Below are 22,993 nucleotides of genomic sequence, written 5' to 3'. Positions count from 1 at the left end.
TAGGAGCCAATATGGGCATCCAGGTCCCGCTATTGGTTATTGACCGGAGACATGTCTCGGTCATGTCTACATTGTTCTCGAACCCGTAGGGTCCGCACGCTTAAGGTTACGATGACAGTTATATTATGAGTTTATGCATTTTGATGTACCGAAGGAGTTCGGAGTCCCGGATGAGATCGGGGACATGACGAGGAGTCTCGAAATGGTCGAGACGTAAAGATCGATATATTGGACGACTATATTCGGACATCGGAAAGGTTCCGAGTGATTCGGGTATTTTTCGGAGTACCGGGTAGTTACGGGAGAAGTAATGGGCCTTGATGGGCTTTAGTGGGAAGAGGAAAAAGGCTGCTGCGCCCCCCCTCCCCTTTGGTCCGAATTGGACTAGGGAAAAGGGGGCCGGCCACCTCTCCTTCTCCTCCTATTCCTTCTCCCTTCCTCCCCTCTTGGTGGACTCCTACTAGGACTTGGAGTCCTAGTAGGACTCCCTATCCTGGCCGCACCTTTGCCTTGGCCGGCCTCCTCCTCCTCCATCCTTTATATACGGAGGCAGGGGCACCTCTAAACACACAAGTTGACACAAGTTGATCCACGTGATCGATTCCTTAGCCGTGTGCGGTGCCCCCTGCCACCATATTCCTCGATAATACTGTAGCGGAGTTTAGGCGAAGCCCTGCTGCTGTAGTTCATCAAGATCGTCACCACGCCGTCGTGCTGACGAAACTCTTCCCCGACACTTTGCTGGATCGGAGTCCGGGGATCGTCATCGAGCTGAACGTGTGCTCGAACTCGGAGGTGCCGTAGTTTCGGTGCTTGATCGGTTGGATCGTGAAGACGTACGACTACTTCCTCTACGTCGTGTCATCGCTTCCGCAGTCGGTCTGCGTTGGGTACGTAGACAACACTCTCCCCTCGTTGCTATGCATCACATGATCCTGTGTGCGCGTAGGAAATTTTTTGAAATTACTACGAAACCCAACAGTGGCATCCGAGCCTAGGTTAATGATGTTGATGTTATATGCACGAGTAGAACACAAGTGAGTTGTGGACGATACAAGTCATACTGCCTACCAGCATGTCATATTTTGGTTCAGCGGTATTGTTGGACGAGACGACCCGGACCAACCTTACGCGTACGCTTACGCGAGACCGGTTCCCTCGACGTGCTTTGCACAGAGATGGCTTGCGGGCGACTGCCTCTCCAACTTTAGTTGAACCAAGTATGGCTACGCCCGGTCCTTGCGAAGGTTAAAACGGAGTCTATTTGACAAACTATCGTTGTGGTTTTGATGCGTAGGTGAGATTGGTTCTTACTTAAGCCCGTAGCAGCCACGTAAAACATGCAACAACAAAGTAGAGGACGTCTAACTTGTTTTTGCAGGGCATGTTGTGATGTGATATGGTCAAGGCATGATGCTGAATTTTATTGTATGAGATGATCATGTTTTGTAACCAAGTTATCGGCAACTGGCAGGAGCCATATGGTTGTCGCTTTATTGTATGCAATGCAATCGCGATGTAATGCTTTACTTTATTACTAAACGGTAGTGATAGTCGTGGAAGCATAAGATTGGCGAGACGACAACGATGCTACGATGGAGATCAAGGTGTCGCGCCGGTGACGATGGTGATCATGACGGTGCTTCGGAGATGGAGATCACAAGCACAAGATGATGATGGCCATATCATATCACTTATATTGATTGCATGTGATGTTTATCTTTTTATGCATCTTATCTTGCTTTGATTGACGGTAGCATTATAAGATGATCTCTCACTAAATTATCAAGAAGTGTTCTCCCTGAGTATGCACCGTTGCAAAAGTTCTTCGTGCTGAGACACCACGTGATGATCGGGTGTGATAGGCTCTACGTTCAAATACAACGGGTGCAAAACAGTTGCGCACGCAGAATACTCAGGTTAAACTTGACGAGCCTAGCATATGCAGATATGGCCTCGGAACACGGAGACCGAAAGGTCGAGCGTGAATCATATAGTAGATATGATCAACATAATGATGTTCACCGATGAAACTACTCCATCTCACGTGATGATCGGATATGGTTTAGTTGATTTGGATCACGTGATCACTTAGAGGATTAGAGGGATGTCTATCTAAGTGGGAGTTCTTAAGTAATATGATTAAATTGAACTTAAATTTATCATGAACTTAGTCCTGGTAGTATTTTGCAAATCATGTTGTAGATCAATAGCTCGCGTTGTTGCTTCCCTGTGTTTATTTTGATATGTTCCTAGAGAAAATTGTGTTGAAAAATGTTAGTAGCAATGTTGCGGATTTGATCCGTGATCTGAGGTTAAATCCTCATTGCTGCACAGAAGAATTATGTCCTTAATGCACCGCTAGGTGACAGACCTATTGCAGGAGCAGATGCAGAAGTTATGAACGTCTGGCTAGCTCAATATGATGACTACTTGATAGTTTAGTGCACCATGCTTAACGGCTTAGAATCGGGACTTCAAAGACGTTTTGAACGTCATGGACCATATGAGATGTTCCAGGAATTGAAGTTAATATTTCAAGCAAATACCCGAGTTGAGAGATATGAAGTCTCCAACAAGTTCTATAGCTAAAAGATGGAGGAGAATCGCTCAACTAGTGAGCATGTGCTCAGATTGTCTGGGTACTTCAATCGCTTGAATCAAGTGGGAGTTAATCTTCCAGATAAGATAGTGATTGACAGAATTCTCTAGTCACCATCACCAAGTTAGTAGAACTTCGTGATGAACTATAGTATGCAAGGGATGATGAAAATGATTCCCGAGCTCTTCGTGATGTTGAAATCAACGAAGGTAGAAATCAAGAAAGAGCATCAAGTGTTGATGGTTGACAAGATCACTAGTTTCAAGAAAAGGGCAAAGGGAAAGAAAGGGGAACTTCAAGTAGATTGACAAGCAAGTTGTCACTCCCACGAAGAAGCCCAAAGCTGAACCAAAGCCTGAAACTGAGTGCTTACACTGCAAAGGAAATGGTCACTGGAAGCGGAACTACCCTAAATATTTGGTGGATAAGAAGGATGGCAAAGTGAAAAAGGGTATATTTGATATACAGGTGTTTGATGTGTGCTTTACTAGTGTTTATAGCAACCCCTCGGTATTTGGTACTGGTTCAGTTGCTAAGAGTAGTAACTCGAAACGGGAGTTGCAGAATAAACAGAAACTAGTTAAGGGTGAAGTGATGATGTGTGTTGAAAGTAGTTTCAAGATTGATATGATCATCATCGCACACTCCCTATTCTTTCGGGATTAGTGTTGAACCTAAATAAATGTTATTTGGTGTTTGCGTTGAGCATGAATATGATTTGATCATGTTTATTGCAATACGGTTATTCATTTAAGTAAGAGAATAAACTGTTGTTCTATTTACATGAATAAAACCTTATATGGTTACACACCCAATGAAAATGGTTCATTGGATCTCGATCGTAGTGATACACATATTCATAATATTGATGCCAAAAGATGCAAAGTTAATAATGATAGTGCAACTTATTTGTGGCACTGCCGTTTGGGTCATATCGGTGTAAAGCGCATGAAGAAACTCCATAAAGATGGATTTTCGGAATCACTTGGTTATGAATCATTTGATGCTTGCGAACCGTGCCTTTTGGGCAAGATGACTAAAACTCCGTTCTTCGGAACAATGGAACGAGTTACTGACTTGTTGGAAATAATACATACCGATGTATGCGATCCAATGAGTGCTGTTGCTCGTGGCAAGCATCGTTGTTTTCTGACCTTCACAAGATGATTTGAGCAGATATGGGTATATCTACTTGATGAAACATAAGTCTGAAATAGTTGAAAGGTTCAAAGAATTTCAGAGTGAAGTGGAAAAATCATCGTAACAAGAAAATAAAGTTTCTGCGATCTGATCGCGGAGACAAATATTTGAGTTACGAGTTTGGTCTTCAATTAAAACAATGTGGAATAGTTTCACAGCTCACGCCACCTGGAACACCACATCGTTATGGTGTGTCCGAACGTCGTAACCGCACTTTATTTGATATGGTGCGATCTATGATATCTCTTTACCACTATCGTTTTGGGGTTATGCATTAGAGACAGCTGCATTCACGTTTTAAAATAGGGCACCATCTAAATCCGTTGAGACGACACTGTATGAACTGTGGTTTAGCAGTAAACCTAAGCTGTTGTTTCTTAAAGTTTGGGGCTGCGATGCTTATGTGAAAAAGGTTTCATCCTGATAAGCTCGAACCCAAATCGGAGAAGTGCGTCTTCATACCCAAAGGAAATTGTTGGGTACACCTTCTATCACAGATCCGAAGGCAAGACATTCGTTGCTAAAATGGATCCTTTCCAGAGAAGGAGTTTCTCTCGAAAGAAGTGAGTGGGAGGAGAGTAGAACTTGATGAGGTAATTATACCTTCTCCCTTATTGGAAAGTAGTTCATCACAGAAATCAGTTCCAGTGATTACTACACCAATAAGTGAGGAAGTTAATGATGATGATCATCAAACTTCAGATCAAGTTACTACCAAACCTCGTAGGTCTTCCAGAGTAAGATCCGCACCAGAGTGGTACGGTAATCATGTTCTGGAAGTCATGTTACTAGACCATGATGAACCTACGAACTATGAGGAAGCAATGATGAGCCCAGATTCCGCGAAATGGTTTGAGGCCATGAAATCTGAGATATGATCCATGTATGAGAACAAAGTGTAGACTTTGATTGACTTGCCCGATGATCGGTGAGTCATTAAGAATAAATGGATCTTCAAGAGGAAGACAGACGTTGATAGAAGTGTTACTATCTACAAAGCTAGACTTGTCGAAAAAGGTTTTTGACAAGTTCAAGGTGTTGAATACGATGAGATTTTCTTGCTCGTATCGATGCTTAAAGTCTGTCCGAATCATGTTAGCAATTGCCGCATTTTATGAAATCTGGCAAATGGATAAACAAAACTGCATTCCTTAATGGATTTATTAAAGAAGAGTTGTATATGATGCAACCAGAAGGTTTTGTCAATCCAAAGGGAGCTAACAAAGTGTGCAAGCTCCAGCGATCCATTTATGGACTGGTGTAAGCCTCTCAGAGTTGGAATAAACGTTTTGATAGTGTGATCAAAGCATTTGGTTTTATACAGACTTTTGGAGAAGCCTGTATTTACAAGAAAGTGAGTGGGAGCTCTGTAGCATTTCTGATATTATATGTGGATGACATATTATTGATTGGAAATGATATAGAATTTCTGGATAGCATAAAGGGATACTTGAATAAAAGTTTTTCAAGAAAAGACCTCAGTAAAAGCTACTTATATATTGAGAATCAAGATCTATTGAGATAGATCAAGACACTTGATAAGATTTTCAATGACTACATACCTTGGCAAGATTTTGAAATAGTTCAAAATGGAACAGTTAAAGAAAGAGTTCTTGCCTGTGTTGCAAAGGTATGAAATTGAGTAAGACTCAAATCCCGATCACAGCAGAAAATAGAAAGAGAATGAAAAGTCATTCCCTATGCCTCAGTCATAGGTTCTATAAAGTATGCTATGCTATGTACCAGACCTATTGTATACCTTGCTCTGTATTTGGCAAGGGAGTACAATAGTGATCTAGGAGTAGATCACTGGACATTGGTCAAGAATATCCTTAGTAAGGACTAAGGAGATGTTTCTCGATTATGGAGGTGATAAAAGAGTTTGTTGTAAAAGTTACATCAGTGCAAACTTTTACACTGATCCAGATGACTCTAAGTCTCAATCTGGATACATATTGAAAGTGGGAGCAATTAGCTAGAGTAGCTCCGCACAGAGCATTGTAGACATAGGATATTTGCAAAATACATACGGCTCTGAATATGACAGACCCGTTGACTAAGCTTCTCTCACGAGCAAAACATGATCACACCTTAGTACTCTTTGGGTGTTAATCACATAGCGATGTGAACTATGGGTGTTAATCACATGGTGATATGAACTATTGCTGTTAAATCACATGGCGATGTGAACTAGATTATTGACTCTAGTGCAAGTGGGAGACTGAAGGAAATATGCCCTAGAGGCAATAATAAAGTTATTATTTATTTCCTTATATCATGATAAATGTTTATTATTCATGCTAGAATTGTATTAACCGGAAACATAATACATGTGTGAATACATAGACAAACAGAGTGTCACTAGTATGCCTCTACTTGACTAGCTCGTTAATCAAAGATGGTTATGTTTCCTAACCATGAACAATGAGTTGTTATTTGATTAACGAGGTCACATCATTAGTAGAATGATCTGATTGACATGACCCATTCCATTAGCTTAGCACCTGATCGTTTAGTATGTTGCTATTGCTTTCTTCATGACTTATACATGTTCCTATGACTATGAGATTATGCAACTCCCGTTTACCGGAGGAACACTTTGGGTACTACCAAACGTCACAACGTAAATGGGTGATTATAAAGGAGTACTACAGGTGTCTCCAATGGTCGATGTTGGGTTGGCGTATTTCGAGATTAGGATTTGTCACTCCGATTGTCGGAGAGGTATCTCTGGGCCCTCTCGGTAATGCACATCACATAAGCCTTGCAAGCACTGCAACTAATATGTTAGTTGTGAGATGATGTATTACGGAACGAGTAAAGAGACTTGCCGGTAACGAGATTGAACTAGGTATTGGATACCGACGATCAAATCTCGGGCAAGTAACATACCGATGACAAAGGGAACAACGTATGTTGTTATGCGGTCTGACCGATAAAGATCTTCGTAGAATATGTAGGAGCCAATATGGGCATCCAGGTCCCGCTATTGGTTATTGACCGGAGACATGTCTCGGTCATGTCTACATTGTTCTCGAACCCGTAGGGTCCGCACGCTTAAGGTTACGATGACAGTTATATTATGAGTTTATGCATTTTGATGTACCGAAGGAGTTCGGAGTCCCGGATGAGATCGGGGACATGACGAGGAGTCTCGAAATGGTCGAGACGTAAAGATCGATATATTGGACGACTATATTCGGACATCGGAAAGGTTCCGAGTGATTCGGGTATTTTTCGGAGTACCGGGTAGTTACGGGAGAAGTAATGGGCCTTGATGGGCTTTAGTGGGAAGAGGAAAAAGGCTGCTGCGCCCCCCCTCCCCTTTGGTCCGAATTGGACTAGGGAAAAGGGGGCCGGCCACCTCTCCTTCTCCTCCTATTCCTTCTCCCTTCCTCCCCTCTTGGTGGACTCCTACTAGGACTTGGAGTCCTAGTAGGACTCCCTATCCTGGCCGCACCTTTGCCTTGGCCGGCCTCCTCCTCCTCCATCCTTTATATACGGAGGCAGGGGCACCTCTAAACACACAAGTTGACACAAGTTGATCCACGTGATCGATTCCTTAGCCGTGTGCGGTGCCCCCTGCCACCATATTCCTCGATAATACTGTAGCGGAGTTTAGGCGAAGCCCTGCTGCTGTAGTTCATCAAGATCGTCACCACGCCGTCGTGCTGACGAAACTCTTCCCCGACACTTTGCTGGATCGGAGTCCGGGGATCGTCATCGAGCTGAACGTGTGCTCGAACTCGGAGGTGCCGTAGTTTCGGTGCTTGATCGGTTGGATCGTGAAGACGTACGACTACTTCCTCTACGTCGTGTCATTGCTTCCGCAGTCGGTCTGCGTTGGGTACGTAGACAACACTCTCCTCTCGTTGCTATGCATCACATGATCCTGTGTGCGCGTAGGAAATTTTTTGAAATTACTACGAAACCCAACAATAACACACTTCAATGGCAAGACAGATTGATAAATAGAGGAAAAAATAAACGGTCAAAAGTTGGAGGAGCTGAACCCAGCACTGCGGCGACCTGCTCGCGGCATCCGACCAGCCTCTCACTGGAATGGCGAAGGATCCAACCCCACGCAATCGTACACCAAGCAGCGCTCAATCCACGACGCCAGCTGAGGAACGAACATACTACGGGCACCCACAACGAGACGGACAACAAGAGCAACATCAAGCAAAAGGAAAAAGAAGAGGATGCGCTACCTTGGACAGGCAACTAAACTGCTTCATGCACGATGTTGGTGCCCGATGTACGCACGACAACGAAATCCAGTGGCAGGTGCTCGATGTATGCATGCATGTCCAGCCGGATTTTAACCATTGTCTATGAGTCGTCCGAATACAGTTCGTGTGTATAGCACGGTTAGACAGGCAAAATCCACCCGAACCAGCACGGATCCAGCAGGACGTCGGAAAGGGACAGGACATCATCGCACCCATCCACCCTCTACGGCGAGCGACGCAGTCCTCCACCCCATTCGGCGAGGAAGGAAGAGCGCAAGATCCGGCAGAGATGGCGGCTTCTAGTCTTCGCGCCGCCAGAATCAGTTGACCCTGCACGCTACAAAGGGCAGACATGTTTTTTTAGGTAAACAAAGGGCACACACGTAAACCTGAGTGAACGCAACAATGCCACGACATGATGTGAGTGGGCCCATCGGCCTCCAAAAGTGTTTCACCATCTCACAAGCCAGGCCCACGAGCGCTACCACAGCCTCGGCGCAGTAGAGGCCGCGAATTCTTGGGAGCTTAGTTTCCTGTTGAGTGTATGAAGGAGTAACTGGGGATGAAACCAAGGGTGCCAAGGAGGTAGACATCTTCGCTCGTATCCTCTGCCAACAGGTTAACTTGAGCATCAATTTTTTGATCTCCCTTATTGCTTCCAATAAATACTGCTAAGTTGCCACCTTTTTACCTCTTTTGACAACATATCAAAAAAATCCATTAGAACAGATTATAGTCTGATACATATCCTACTGGATCATTGGGTGAGCACAATCGGAAAAGCAGATCCAACTAAAGAAATACGTAGTTTTTCCTGTAAGAAACAGAAAGGCCTAGAACGAACAAACCATGTAATGCTCCAAAACACTTACCACTCTCCCAAAAAAAGTAGGAGAGCTGCTAGAATTTGATGTGCACAAGTATGTCCCAATCTTTGGTAATCCTCTAGTGGAGCTTCTTTTTGTCACATAAAAAGGGGTACTTCTTTTGTGTGCACCAAAAAATTCACCATGCATACATAGAGCGATGCCCTAAAATTAATTGGAATATGATCTCAACTACATACTTGCCATCCATCTTATCCAGCATTGAATGGCAATATGTAAGGCAGAGAAGGAGCAGAGGTGAAGGAAAGTGGAAGCCAACTGTTTGCCGCGGAGGAAAAGCACCTGCAAAGATAACAATATAACTATGGCCACAAATTTCAGAACGGCCGCGACACACCTTGTTCGGCTCTGAACATGCACCCACACAGCCTGCAAAAAGCACAAAGAGGAACAAACAGCACACTTCAATGGCAAGAGAGATTGATAAATAGAGGAAAAACAAACGGTCAAAAGTTGGAGGAGCTGAACCCAGCACCGCGGCGACCTGCTCGCGGCATACGACCAGCCTCTCACTGGAATGGCGAAGGATCCAACCCCACGCAATCGTACAACAAGCAACGCTCGATGACGCCAGCTGAGGAATGAACATACTACGGGCACCCACGACGAGACGGACAACAAGAGCAACATCAAGCAAAAGGAAAAAGAAGGGGATGCGCTACCTTGGACAGGCAACGAAACTGCTTCATGCACGATGTTGGTGCCCGATGTACGCACGACAACGAAATCCAGCAGCAGGTGCTCGATGTATGCATGCATGTCCGGCCGGATTTTAACCATCGTCTATGAGTCGTCCTAATACCCTTCGTGTGTATAGCACGGTTAGACAGGCAAAATCCACCCGAACCAGCACAGATTCAGCAGGACGTCGGAAAGGGACAGGACATCGTCGCACCCATCCACCCTCTACGGCGAGCGCCGCAGTCCTCCACCCCATTCGGCGAGGAAGGAAGTACGCAAGATCCGGCAGAGACGGCGGCTTCCAGTCTCCGCGCCGCCAGAATCAGTTGACCCTGCACGCTACAAAGGGCAGACACGTTTTTTTAGGTAAACAAATGGCAAACATGTAAACCTTAGTGAATGCAACAACACCACGACATGATGCGAGTGGGTCCAGCGGCCTTCAAAAGTGTTTCACCATTTCACAAGCCAAGGCCCACGCGGGCTACCACAGCCTCTGCGTAGCAGAGGCCGCGAATTCTAGGGAGCTTAGAGTTTGTAGGGATATGCTTTAACGACGCGTGCAACGACCTAATGCCAAGTTTTTTTTTTTTTTGTGTGTGTGTGAATGAGCTAATGCTAAGCTGGTCGGCACAAGATCCAAATTTTGAAACAGGGGCAACGTACCATAGCACTGACACATCGCTAGCTCCCGGATTACAGCCTCAGGCCGTCGTGCCACTGCCGGCGGCCCCCACGCAATCCACGCTAAGCTTCCGCCGAATCCTTCCAGCCAACGACCATCCGCCCGTCAGCTTCCCGCGCCGGCTGGGGCCTGATCAGATGCTGACGCTCCTCTCCCTCCGACCCCCGCCGCCCGCCGTCGCAAACATTCTCCCCTCCACCGCCGCCGCCGCGCACAGCCGTCGTCCACTTCTCCGCGCTCGCCGCACGGCCGGTCCTCCCCCGCCTTCAGCCGCCGCCGCCGAGTTCCCTGCCGGTAACTTCCTTTTCTTGCATTGGGAGTGAAAGATTTTACATTTCGATAGGATAGGAGAGATGCTTCAAATTGGTGTTCCGAGAAAAGGAGGTTGGGGTGCTCTTCTTCTTGGAGCGAAAAATTGGGATCGTTGCGCTAGAAAGTGGTTCGAAATTGCGAATATCTTTTTTCACTTTCCCCAAACACAAGCACGCACTAAACCCCGAAGCAAACGCAGGATCGGTTCCGGGCAGCGGTACGCAGATGCCTCCGCGCCGCCGCCGGCTCGTGGCCGGCATCGACCAGGACGAGCTCCTCGACCCGGACGCGCTCGCGGACCCTGACAGCAGCTTCTACGAGATCAACGGCGTCAGGGTCCACCACAAGGTCTGCGCTCATCACGAGGACGAGGATTCCGGCGACCAGTCCTCGGGCTTCCGCCGTCGCCAGGAGTCAGGTCGGGCTGCCTATAGTGCTGCTTCAGGGCTTCGGCGCGTCGATGTTCTCCTGGAGCCGCGTCATGCGGCCACTCGCCCGCATCGCCGGTGCCAAGGTCCTCGCCTTCGACCGGCCGGCGTTTGGCCTGACCTCCCGGGCCAGATGGTCCGGCGATGACACCAAGCCTCTCAACCCTTACTCCATGGCCTTCTCGGCCATGGCCACACTGGCATTCATAGACCACCTCGGCGCCGGGAAGGCCGTCCTTGTTGGGTACAGATGCACACTCTGCACTGCATTTTTCTGTATCGCTGCATTGCTAGTTTTGTTTGATAAGGGACATTGAGATTAATTTTCCGGTTTGGGTCATCCCAGGCACTCTGCCGGTTGCCTCGTTGCAGTGGAGGCGTACTTCGAGGCGCCCGAGCGGGTAGCGGCGCTGGTGCTGGTTGCACCGGCGATTTTCGCGCCGAGGAAGGGTGAGAAAGAGAACAGCGTAGAGGAGCAGGAAGGGGCAGACAAGAAGGATTCTGATGATAACAATGCAGCACCAAATCCATTTGCTAGGATATGGAGAGGGTTTCTTGGCATGTGTATGTGGCTTGCAGGGCTTGTTCTCAAGTTGGTCATGGCAATACAGGATACGGTCAGAGCTTTGTCTTCTAAGGTTCTTGTGGCCTTTCTACGATCTTCACTGGCGGCGAGTCTGGTATGTTGCTCTTTCCTGACTCACTACTGACTAAAACACAAAATTTAGGACCCTAAAGAACCCGCAAAATTTAGAATTTAATCCCCCCGTTCCAAAATACGTCCTGGTTTTAGTTCAAATTTTGAACAAAAACCACGGCAAGAATTTTGGAACAGAGGGAGTACTTCTTAAATAGTCAAAATACAGACTTCTAGTTCCTGCAACTTTTGTGGTTGGATTCCTTTTCATAGGTGAGATTGATCATGGATAAATTCGGCGTAACGGGCGTTCGTAATGCATGGTATGACCCAAGCAAAGTAACTGATCATGTTATTCAAGGCTACACCAAGGTGAGTTCTCTGTAGGAAAATATCTCCAAGTGAGAAAGACCTACTCATATTGTTGTTCATGGAATTTCTTTCAGCCACTAAGATCCAAGGGATGGGAGACGGCTCTCTTGGAGTACACTATATCCATGATCACAGATTCTACACCTAAGTCAAGAGTGCCAGTATCGAAGAGGCTCTCTGAGATCTCATGCCCAGGTTCAACTATATGCTTCTTCTAGTGGTCATGTTATCCTTATCTGTGTAGTTAGTGCTACTGCTGGACTAAATATGTGCTGATGTCCCTAGAAATTTCAGATGAAGTTTTGAATGCTCTAATACACGATACATAAGACAATCTTCTCTTTAACAGAAGATCGGTAAACAATGTTATTTCTGAATAGTTTTGATTGTCTTATCATTGCAGTGCTAGTGGTGACTGGCGACACAGACCGCCTTGTTCCAGCTTCAAATGCTGAACGTCTAGCGCGTGCGATTCCTGGCGCGACATTTGAGGTTATCAAGAATTGTGGGCACTTGCCCCAGGAGGAACGAGCTGAAGAATTCCTTTCTGTCGTCGAACGGTTCCTACAGAGGGCCTTTGGAACTCCAGATGAGCATGTGTTCCAAGCAGCTGTATGACGATGCATGCTGGTAAATGCATATGCAGAAGACCTGTTCTCAAAAAAAAAAAAAGAACAGATGGACCTACAATTGTCTCGACAGGGATAACGAGATTGCAGTTTAACGATTGGAGATTGCATTTCTGTTGGAGATCCATCATTTAATAGCCATGGGTGTTTATATACGATGAAGCTTTTGTGCAAAGTTGGATAAGAGAATCTTACTGCACAAAACCCAGAGGCTGAGAAGAATTCATTGGATTGGTTGGTCCCATCGAATCATCACCATCTTCCTGTAACTAAAACTTCTTATTTGTAAAGTGGTAGACGTAGAGCAAAGGGTTGTTGTTTACAGAATGTCATGGATGTATCAATTACTCTCTCTGCCCCATAATATAAGAACGTGTGTTAAAAACGCTCTTATATTATGGGACGGAGGTAGTACTGTTTAATCTTTTGCATAGAGTTGAAATCCTGCGGACATTTCCCTTGATTTATTTATGCTGTTGTCTATCCTGCAACATAACTTGATGAAGGAAAATTTCCCAATAAAATTTGACAGCACCAACCGTCCACAAATCTACAGTTTATGTATATCAAAGTTCTCTTTATGTGATTCACTCTTTGTGTGCCGACATCCATGACGACGAAAACAATGTGTACAAACATTTATCTCTGTAAACACACAAGCTTTTACCATCAGTGGTAAATTTACAAATGCTGGTCCGGATTCTGAACATGCTATAAATAATGCCATCTTCCACACATGATAAAAAGGTGAAGTGTACTACCGTGTCCACAAGTTTCTCTAATTTATTCGGCCGGTTTCCTCGGAGACAGAAAAGGCTGGGGCACCATGGATACCGGATCCAGTTAGAGGGGTAAAACCACTGCTGGATCGCAGAACCCTCTTTACAGTCGGCATTCTCAGGTGGCAGCAGATAATAACCAGCAAAAAAGGAGCCGTGGTAGTATCATTGTGCAGATTGCCAACCATCCATAGGAATGCTACTCGTGCAAGTTTCTAGTGTACATCATTGTTGTGGCACCCATGGCATCATCATCGAATCCACATGCTTCAAAAAATGGCCTGCAAACAGTACCAAAAGATGTGTAAACATCATCATATACTGTCATAAGATTCTATTGCAGGTGATATGTGGAGGTAGAAGTAGATCACCGCTTCCCCCTTTACAGATAACACGAAAGGACATTCATGAAGTCCACCAAATTAGGTAAGAAAGCCATACCTCTCCTTTCCTGTGCATAATGCGGAAATGTCATAAATACCTCTGCTATGGAGTACCCTGGAGAGATTGTTTCAGAAACAAGCAAATTAGATGAAGCTTAAACTTTGGACAGCAAATAAATCAGCACCTTTTAAAATATAATCCCTCTGTAAGTTAATATAAGACGTTTTTTGACACTACGATTATCTCTGCTCAAGTACTTTGTATTGTGCATAAGCATGTTGTTCCAACCTCTGAGTTTAGTCGATCCAGAGATACATTCACTGTTCATGTTTCAATATGCAGTCAAAGTAATACAAGAAAACTGTGAAGTCTGTACCCCAAGAAAAACATAACATAAATCACTTTATAGTCTGTCGGTCAAGTAAGCTTTGCTACCGACAAACAGCCGTGCTAATGTTACCTGTCCAGGTAAGTACTCCCTCCGTCCCAAAATTCTTGTCTTGAATTTGTCTAAATACGGATGTATCAAGTCACGTTTTAGTCAGGGGCGGAGCTTTGTAGGGGCTAAACCGGGCTATGGCCCGCCCAGGTTTTTGACATTTTTTTAGTAAGCTATGTACATTTTCCCAACCCAGCTCAATTGTACTTCGGTTACTAGGCGGTAAATTCCTCAGGCAAGCAGCGCATTGCTCCAAACTCTCCCCGTCTTAAGCACGAAGCAGCGCTGCAGAGCAGGGAGCATCCATTGCCCGCCGTAATCTTCTCCCAATTCAGAAAAAAGTAATCTTCTCGCCTTGATTAACACCTTGCTGCAGCAATCAACGCTCACTAATTCAGTTGTCCCCTTCACGGTTACTACAACACAAATGCATGCATCAGCCACGGTCAGAGACATCTATGCAACCGCCACGTTCGTGCTAGTCTACTGCAATGTATATCTCCCTAAATACTGTATTTTTAAAATTAATACCTTGATTATTTTTAGCTTATAAAAATTGTAATGTGGTACAATTGATTTGGTCTTTTCACATCATGGATAGAGTACTAAAAGAAAAAATGTGGTTATGACCAACTTTTTCTTGGTTCAATTTAAAAAAAAATTATGCTCTTCTTTTTTTTGGCCCGCCCAACTTTTTCTTGCAAGCTCCGCCACTGGTTTTAGTATTAGATACATCCGTATCTAGACAAATGTAAGACAAGAATTTTGGGACGGAGAGAGTATGATATATGCGTGATGACTGGGATACTATGTTTAACAGAGAAACACAATACCCTGAAGATAGTTTTATCAAGTAAGAAGCATATTTCAAACGCAGGATATTATCTTCTGTTTGCTTATCACTCGGTCGTTTCTTTCCAATGGTGCAGGAGATTTGTATGTTTCGGTGCAAGAGGTCTCTATTTGAGTCCATGAAAGGAACATCATGTGTTTTCTGCTTCGTTATTGCTAACTTGCACAGTTTACATAAGAAGGCATGAATGCTATTTTCCCTCTATTAGGTCAACTCAGAAGTTAGCCCCTTTCAGACTTCACCAGAAAAATCCAATGTCAGCAACCTACCTTGTAATTTTTTCAAGTATTTTGCGCCCAATTCCTCTCCTCTGCACTGATGGATGAACCTGAAAGTCACTGAAGATAGTTCCATGAACACACGCGCTGGAGCGATAACCATTGGTTTCACGCCGTTTGCCACTGTAAAATCAAGAACGCCTCACTGGCAATTCTACAAGCAAGAAGAGAGGAGAAGATCACCACGACGTCATGGACGGAGGCGGTGAGCCCCATGTCGGAGACGGCCCGTCCGAACCCGACGAGCCGCTGCTCCCCACGCCGCCCGAGCCCGAGGTCTAGCTCCAGGCCCATGAAGCGCCGGTCGTCCCCTCCGTCGTCTTCCTCCAAGAACCTGGTCCCGCAGAAGACGGACACGACCAGGAAGCTGTGCGCCACGGCGGTGCGGAGCTTGCGGATGTCGACGGGCTCCGGCCGCGCGGCGGCTTCCGGCGGGGAGAGGCGTATGGCGCAGGAGTGCGCGCAGGCGAGCATGAGGGCCTGGAGGTGGGCCGGGTCGACGAGGGCTGGGTCCATGGAGATGGAGATCGGCGGGGGCCAGAGCCTGGGCCTGGCGACGCGCTTGTTGGGGCCGAAGGGGCTCGGTGTCGGCGAGGATTTGACCGCAAGCGTGGTGAGACGCGGCGGAAGCCTGCTCACGCCGGCGGCCATGGGGAGGGTGACGAGTGAGTGGTCGTGGTCCCGTGGAAGTGGAGCTCTGCGGGTGGGCGCCAATGGAGGTTGGTGATGGCGACGAATCGAGCGGGAAAGACGCTACTGCCCCTGGGACATCGGCGTGCGTGTGGTTCTCAATGGGCCGAGCGCCCAAGCTTCAATGGGCCTACTCGAACAAGCCCGCCACGGTTGTCTCTTTTCTCCCGCAGAAAAAACTCGAAATAAATCCTGCAACTGTTAAAAAAAAAAACTCCAACCTTTCCCTTTCCTCCGCGATCCGCCGATCTCCAACCCCCAATTCCGACGTCGTCCTCTTCCCCTAGCCGAGCCCCAGCATCGCCGAGATTGGTCTACGACTCCCAGATCGCTGTTCCCGCCGGCGAAGTTCTCTCCCGCCGCATCACGGCCTAGATTTTCGAGGCGAAGGTGATTTTCTTCGAACCCTTGGACCTTACCGTCAACTGATTGTTTGCTGTCGCATCGCAAATGGCTGCGGCTCTTCTCCAAATCCGCGCAAAATATTTTCCCCTCGCGTTTGATATTAGCGCCCCGTTGTAGTGGAAATCGGGGAGTCGGCTGCTCGTTAATGAAGCGCGTACGATCTCGGTACCTCTCCTGTGTAGCCAGTGCTGCTTTTCATTATTGTTTAGTTTGTCTGCGTGGATCTCTTGCGGCAGGTTGTTCCGTGATAAAAAGAGGGTGGCGATTAAATTGATAAGATCGTATGTTAGATGAAACTAATGAAGGAAAACACGGGGGACTCCGCAAATGATTTGGTTGGTGTGGTTGCTGGTCCTCAGTAGTAAAAGTATCCAGTTTGGTCATGTGAATACGTTGTTTGTTAGCTGCTGCATTCTATTTGCAGATATGCTTAATCGCTTATCCATTTTTTTTATCATAGTCATCTGGTTTAATGTACGCTGCATATTTCTACTGCGTCATTAACTGGAGCAGTCGCTTGCTTTTCTTTGTCAGGTTGACATCTGGAAAGAACTTTTGTGCGTGCTCAACAATGTATCTGATAAAGACCTGACCCTGGAATTAAGCAGGACATACCTCTGTTTCCATTTAGACCACTTGTTATCTGCAACAGCGCCCCTTGTTCTTTTCACCAGCGCACTGCTTACACATCTCAGTGTGTCAGATTTACTAGTACAAGATGCCCATGTCTGGCAATCAGACACAATCTAGCGACTTTGAGCTCGTTGCCAGCCAACCAGATGCTCAATGCCTAGTTTGCACGAGACCTTTTACTTTGGATACTGAGGTGACCAATAGCTTTGAAGCTTTAGCTATATGCAGGGAATGCAAGGCTACTGTGCTTAATGATAGCCAAAGAGATGTAACAACCAGCACTAGTCAGCAGAGACGACAAAGAAGGCGGAGATCTAGCACTGCAAGTCTGGAATCTAATGAGGATGCATTCTCACAGCAGTTCTCCCAACTGATCAACTTAGCTAGACAAGGCCATGAAGCAGATATTGATTCTCCGACCGTTGTGCGACAGCTGGCATCTTATAATTCTACACCAAACCAGTCCCAACGGTGGCATGCTTCAGATGATGAGAGTGATGGCCTCAGTTATGCTGATTCTGTGTTTGACGAGCTTGAATCAAACATCAGTTTTGGTGACTATGGCGGGGAGTCAGATGCTTCTCTAGGTCAACGTAGCATGATGGGAAGGGAGATTACCATTCAACTTGACAACGAGAGCTACATGAATACCGATACAGATATTGATCCCATGAATGCTGGAATAGACCAGTGGGATTCAGATGACCAAGAGGATGAAGATGTGCAGTTGGAAGAGTCTGATTTTGATGAAGCAGTTGACGCCATGCAGCAGCACCAGCCGCAATCACGTGGCATTGGCCCCAGTGAATTGACTGGGTGGGAGTCTGAAGATGGGGTATGGACTTGGAGAAGTCAAAGACCAAATATGACCAACTTGATGGCAGACATGGAAGGGCCAGATGTCAGAGCACCTTTTGTTGGGAATCCTGGTGATTATGCTGATGCAAGACAGTTTGAGATGATTCTTGAACAATTTGCTGAGGACGACAGTTCCAGAAGAGGAGCTCCACCTGCAGCGACATCCTTCATTGGAAATCTTCCCTCTCTGGTTATCTCCACAAGCCATGAGGCAGATGGTGGTGTGATCTGTCCAGTCTGCAAAGACCCGATGCCTATCAGAACTAGAGCAAAACAGCTACCATGCATGCATCTATATCATTCATCGTGCATCTTGCCGTGGCTTAGTTCCAGGAATACATGCCCAGTTTGCCGATATGAACTTCCTACAGATGATCCAGAATCCGAGAGGTCTGAGCGAGCTGCAACAAATGAAAGAGATGTCCTTGGGGTGGAGGAACACACCCATCTGCAGGAAATTGGTGAAGAAGGTTCTGATGAACCTGAGGTTGAAGAAACTCAGGACATGTTTAATGATGCAGTGGAAGTGACTAATACAAGTGAACATGGTGTTCATGTTGCTGAGCAGTCAAACAGAGCACGTAACCACCGTCGATGGCTGTTTATTGCAGTTGCTCCAGCAGTAAGCTTTGTCGGTTTAGCTCTGGTTTTGTGCTTTGCAAATCCTACCAGTAGTGGTAGAAGGCGACTGTGTCGTGGATCCCAGAGTGCCTCTGCAGCACTTGTAGACACAAAAAGAAGTTGGTGGTCCATGTTCTAGATATCCAGTACATGTGTACTGATCCCGAATTTACTGTGTGGTGGTACTCGATTGTTGGCAGTGCTTTCTCTGTAAAAAGTTTGATTTGAAGTTTTGGTCAATGTGATAAGTGAGGAGACCCATTGAGTTGTTCCTGTAACCGAGTTCAAAACTATATATTTTCCACCACTTTGCTCAGTTCAGCAAAGTGTGTATTGATGCCTGCTGTTGTTATTCAACTGCTACTTGTGATTGGATGTCCTCTGCTTCATATTGCTGTAACTGCAATTAATCTCTGCTTCAAAGTTCAATCCATGTCTTAATATAATCTGCAGTCTGAAGACTCAAGATGCCTCCAGACTCCAGTTCACCTCACGTTAGAAATTTAACCAGCGCTGGCTGTGAGGTATTTCTCTATTCGTTGATGCTCATGTATAGGTTTGTCTTGCCCCTTTTGCTTTTCCATAAGTAGCTCTTGCCTAGCTAAACTAGCTGCTTGCAGCATGAGTGCATGACTGCTGCAGAGGTATTCAGGTATAGGCCTCCTTTGGTCCATAGGATAGGAATATCATTGTAATAGGAAAATCATAGGAAGTGAGATGACATGCATCTCAATTCCTATAGGGAAAGAGATGTCATTTGATGCATAGTATAGGAATTTTTCCATTGAGTCTAGGCTAATGTTTCTTTTTTCCTTTGAAATGTGAAGGATTGATTCATATCCTATGCAGGAATAGGAATCCATTCCTACAAACCAAAGGGCTCCAAAGAAGTTTTTCCTTTAAAAATCCTATCCTACAGAATTCCTACAAACCAAATGAGGCCATATATTTTGTGGTAGCTTGTATGTTTTCATGAGGTAAAACAGGGCAGCGAATAGTACGCAAGCAGAAGGCGGAAACCAGTTTGCTACCATCCTACTGATGAATAGACACCACCATGCATTGAAGATCAATGAAGGCTGTCTACTTGGTGTTGCCTTGTGATCTGAAAACAATGTTTTAATGGTGAGAAATGAATAGATTAGGAAAATAGGAAGTGACATTCATTTCAGGAGAGTACGCGTATGAAGGAGCTGAGCACTAATTACCTCCCATCTCAAACTCTTGTTGACTTATATGAACTGTATGGTAAGTCTAGAGAGTAGATGTGTGGTAAGGAAAGGAATAAACGGTCCCAAGCATGTGTACCTCTATGGCAACACCCAGCAGATGAAGAGGATCCACATGAGGCCATTCCAGATACATTCTATTCCCTTACCTCATTTCCTTCTCTAGAGGAAGACTCGATGCATGCATTTGCTCTTGTATGTGTATGTATGTCTATACTTAGAATCTCAGACTCACAAGGCTGCAACACATCTGCAACGCCACCCAACCCCATCAGTTCATTGACCTTTGGTTGCTTCTCAGAAATATTCAGCTTTCAGATGTGGTCCACAAAATTTCTTGGAAGTGGACTCCTAACTTGAAGTACTTGCCTAGCTCGGCTTATCTGCAGCAGTTCACTGGTTCTTCTGCAGCCACCAATGTCTGGAAGCTATGGAAGGCTAGAGTTGAACCCTAGTGTAGATTTTTCATTTGGCTATGGCTTTGGGAACGCGTCCTCACCAACGACAACCTTCTGAAGCGGGGCTGGCCGAACAATGGCCCTTGCAACCTCTGCGATCAACAGCCTGAAACCCCTGCACATTTGCTACTCCATTGCTCCTTCGCACGTGAGGTCTGGCACCTGACTGCGGATTGGCTTCAGCAACCGGCACTCATCCTGCCTATCCCCGGCCTCTTGGTGGACTGACACTGCATGCAAGCTCCCTGCCTACCACCTCTCGGTGTCTATCTATGGCTGCTGGAACATTTGGAAGCAGAGAAACATGCGAGTCTTTCAAAATTCTATCTGCTCGGCTGACCAGGTACTTAGCATGATCAAAGTGAATATGGCCCTTGCTCACTCCATTACTTGAGATACCTTCGGAGAAAACGAGCCAGAGCCTGAGCCGGATTAGTTTTCTATGCTTTCTTTCTTTTCTTTGGGAAAACTACCTTTGCTGTCTTGTAACTGACAAATCTAAGACAAGTAATATGGATCGGAGGGAGTAACTGACATTATATTGCTTCCCCTCTGAAATGCATCGGCAGTACAACTGCATGTTCCTTTAAAAAAACAATATGAACATTATCACTTGCTGCATTTTGAACCCTTGAGTTTAGTGGCACATCAAATATTCAAATCTAGATTCTACATCTGCTTCATACAACTTCGTCAAACAAAGTTCTGAGCACATTATTGCTTAAGCAGATAGTCAATAAGCATACCTTTATTTAAATTGAGCATGCCCATACGGGTGAAAGCACAGTTTAATATTCGGATCCTTCTTGTTTACCATTCATGTTCACTGTTCGGGTAAAAGATCAATTTCCCATGTACGTAGTTTGTGAGATCACTACTTCATATTTGTAGCGTATTGTTAGATGGTACTCCCTCCATTCCAAAATACTTGAAGTTTTAGGTTTGTCCTAGCATTTTTAAGTTTGACCAAGTTCATAGGAAAATATACCAATATCTACAATATCATATTAGCTCAGGCGTTCAAGGAGAGGGTCATTAAGGAGGGCCCTTGGGAGGAAGGAGGGGATGCGGACATGGTGTGGATGAAGATGGCGACTTGCATTTGTAAGGTGGCCTCAGAGGAGTTTGGAGTGTCTAGGGGAAGGAGAAGCGAAGATAAGGATACATGGTGGTGGAATGATGATGTCCAGAAGGCGATTAAAGAAAAGAAAGATTGCTTCAGACGCCTATACCTGGATAGGAGTGCAGACAACATAGAGAAATACAAGATGGCGAAGAAGGCCGCAAAGCGAGCTGTCGGTGAAGCAAGGGGTCGGGCGTATGAGGACCTCTACCAACGGTTCGGCACGAAGGAAGGCGAAAGGGACATCTATAGGAGATGGCCAAGATCCGAGAGAGGAAGACGAGGGATATTGGCCAAGTCAAATGCATCAAGGACGGAGCAGACCAACTCCTGGTGAAGGACAAGGAGATTTAAGCATAGATGGCGGGAGTACTTCGACAAGCTGTTCAATGGGGAGAATGAGAGTTCTACCATTGAACTGGACTACTCCTTTGATGAGACCAACATGCGTTTTGTGCAGCGAATCCAGGAGTCTGCGATCAAGTTGGCTTTAAAAAGGATGAAAGGAGGCAAGGCGATGGGCCCTGTTTGTATCCCCATTGAGGTGTGGAAAGGCATCGGGGACATAGCGATAGTATGGCTAACCAAGCTTTTCAACCTCATTTTTCGGGCAAACAAGATGCCATGAGAATGGAGACGGAGTATATTAGTACCAATCTTCAAGAACAAGGGGGATGTTCAGAGTTGTATTAATTACCGTGGAATTAAGCTGATGAGCCATGCAATGAAGCTATGGGAGAGAGTCATTGAGCACCCTCTTAAGAAGAATGACAAGCGTGACCAAAAATCAGTTTGGTTTCATGCTTGGGAGATCGACCATAGAAGCCATTTTCTTGGTACGACAACTTATGGAAAGCAAAAGAAGGACTTGCATATGGTGTTCATTGACTTGGAGAAGGCCTATGATAAGATACCGTGTAATGTCATGTGGTGGGCCTTGGAGAAACACAAAGTCCCAACAAAGTACATTACCCTCATCAAGGACATGTACGATAATGTTGTGACAAGTGTTCGAACAAGTGATGTCGACATTGATGACTTCCCGATTAAGATAGGACTGCATCGGGGGTCAGCTTTGAGCCCTTATCTTTTTGCCTTGGTGATGGATGAGGTCACAAGGGATATACAAGGAGATATCCTATGGAGTATGCTCTTTGTGGATGATGTGGTGCTAGTTGATGATGTGGTGCTAGTTGACGATAGTCGGACGGGGTAAATAGGAAGTTAGAGTTATGGAGACAAACCTTGGAATCGAAAGGGTTTAGACTTAGTAGAACTAAAACCGAGTACATGATGTGTGGTTTCAGTACTACTAGGTGTGAGGAGGAGGTTAGCCTTGATGGGCAGGTGGTGCCTCAGAAGGACACCTTTCGATATTTGGCGTCAATGTTGCAGGAGGATGGGGGTATTGAGGAAGATTTGAACCATCGAATCAAAGCCAGATGGATGAAGTGGCGCAAGCTTCTGGCATTCACTGTGACAAGAGAGTGCCACAAAAGCTAAAAGGCAAGTTCTACAGGACGGCGGTTCGACCCACAATGTTGTATGGCGCTGAGTGTTGGCTGACTAAAAGGCGAC

At 45.7% G+C, this 22,993-nt stretch overlaps 2 protein-coding genes and 1 pseudogene across 5 annotated transcripts; 2 read left to right on the top strand and 1 right to left on the bottom strand.

Moving 5' to 3' along the window:
- The first annotated feature begins 10,799 nt into the window (after positions 1 to 10,799).
- LOC123111346 (bifunctional epoxide hydrolase 2-like) lies at positions 10,800 to 12,992 on the top strand (annotated as a pseudogene). Its single transcript, XR_006454390.1, has 5 exons — positions 10,800 to 11,271; positions 11,374 to 11,707; positions 11,938 to 12,036; positions 12,111 to 12,231; positions 12,440 to 12,992. The product of XR_006454390.1 is annotated as a bifunctional epoxide hydrolase 2-like (transcript).
- A 382-nt stretch (positions 12,993 to 13,374) lies between these two features.
- LOC123111347 (acetyltransferase NSI) lies at positions 13,375 to 16,152 on the bottom strand. 2 transcript variants are annotated; one of them, XM_044532124.1, is made up of 4 exons: positions 15,585 to 16,152; positions 15,390 to 15,448; positions 13,886 to 13,942; positions 13,375 to 13,725 (listed from the first exon to the last, which is right to left on the bottom strand). In XM_044532124.1, the coding sequence occupies exons 1-4, from the start codon at positions 16,047 to 16,049 to the stop codon at positions 13,644 to 13,646; spliced, it is 663 nt and encodes a 220-aa protein (XP_044388059.1). In that variant the 5' UTR covers positions 16,050 to 16,152; the 3' UTR covers positions 13,375 to 13,643. The 2 variants fall into 2 exon arrangements, with proteins under 2 accessions (XP_044388059.1, XP_044388058.1); XM_044532123.1 differs by having other exon boundaries at positions 15,582 to 16,146.
- Positions 16,153 to 16,267: 115 nt separating this feature from the next.
- Positions 16,268 to 19,398, top strand: LOC123111345 (uncharacterized). 2 transcript variants are annotated; one of them, XM_044532122.1, is made up of 3 exons: positions 16,268 to 16,478; positions 17,028 to 18,606; positions 19,059 to 19,398. In XM_044532122.1, exons 2-3 carry the CDS (start codon positions 17,212 to 17,214, stop codon positions 19,110 to 19,112), a joined length of 1,449 nt encoding a protein of 482 aa, XP_044388057.1. In that variant the 5' UTR covers positions 16,268 to 16,478; positions 17,028 to 17,211; the 3' UTR covers positions 19,113 to 19,398. The 2 variants fall into 2 exon arrangements, with proteins under 2 accessions (XP_044388057.1, XP_044388055.1); XM_044532120.1 differs by lacking the exon at positions 19,059 to 19,398 and having other exon boundaries at positions 17,028 to 18,962.
- The last annotated feature ends 3,595 nt before the right edge of the window (positions 19,399 to 22,993 follow it).

Source organism: Triticum aestivum, chromosome 5B (genome assembly GCF_018294505.1).
Source record: "Triticum aestivum cultivar Chinese Spring chromosome 5B, IWGSC CS RefSeq v2.1, whole genome shotgun sequence".
Classification (NCBI taxonomy): domain Eukaryota; kingdom Viridiplantae; phylum Streptophyta; class Magnoliopsida; order Poales; family Poaceae; genus Triticum; species Triticum aestivum.
Note: the sequence above shows the minus strand (reverse complement) of the source record. Positions and strands in the feature narration are given on the sequence as shown.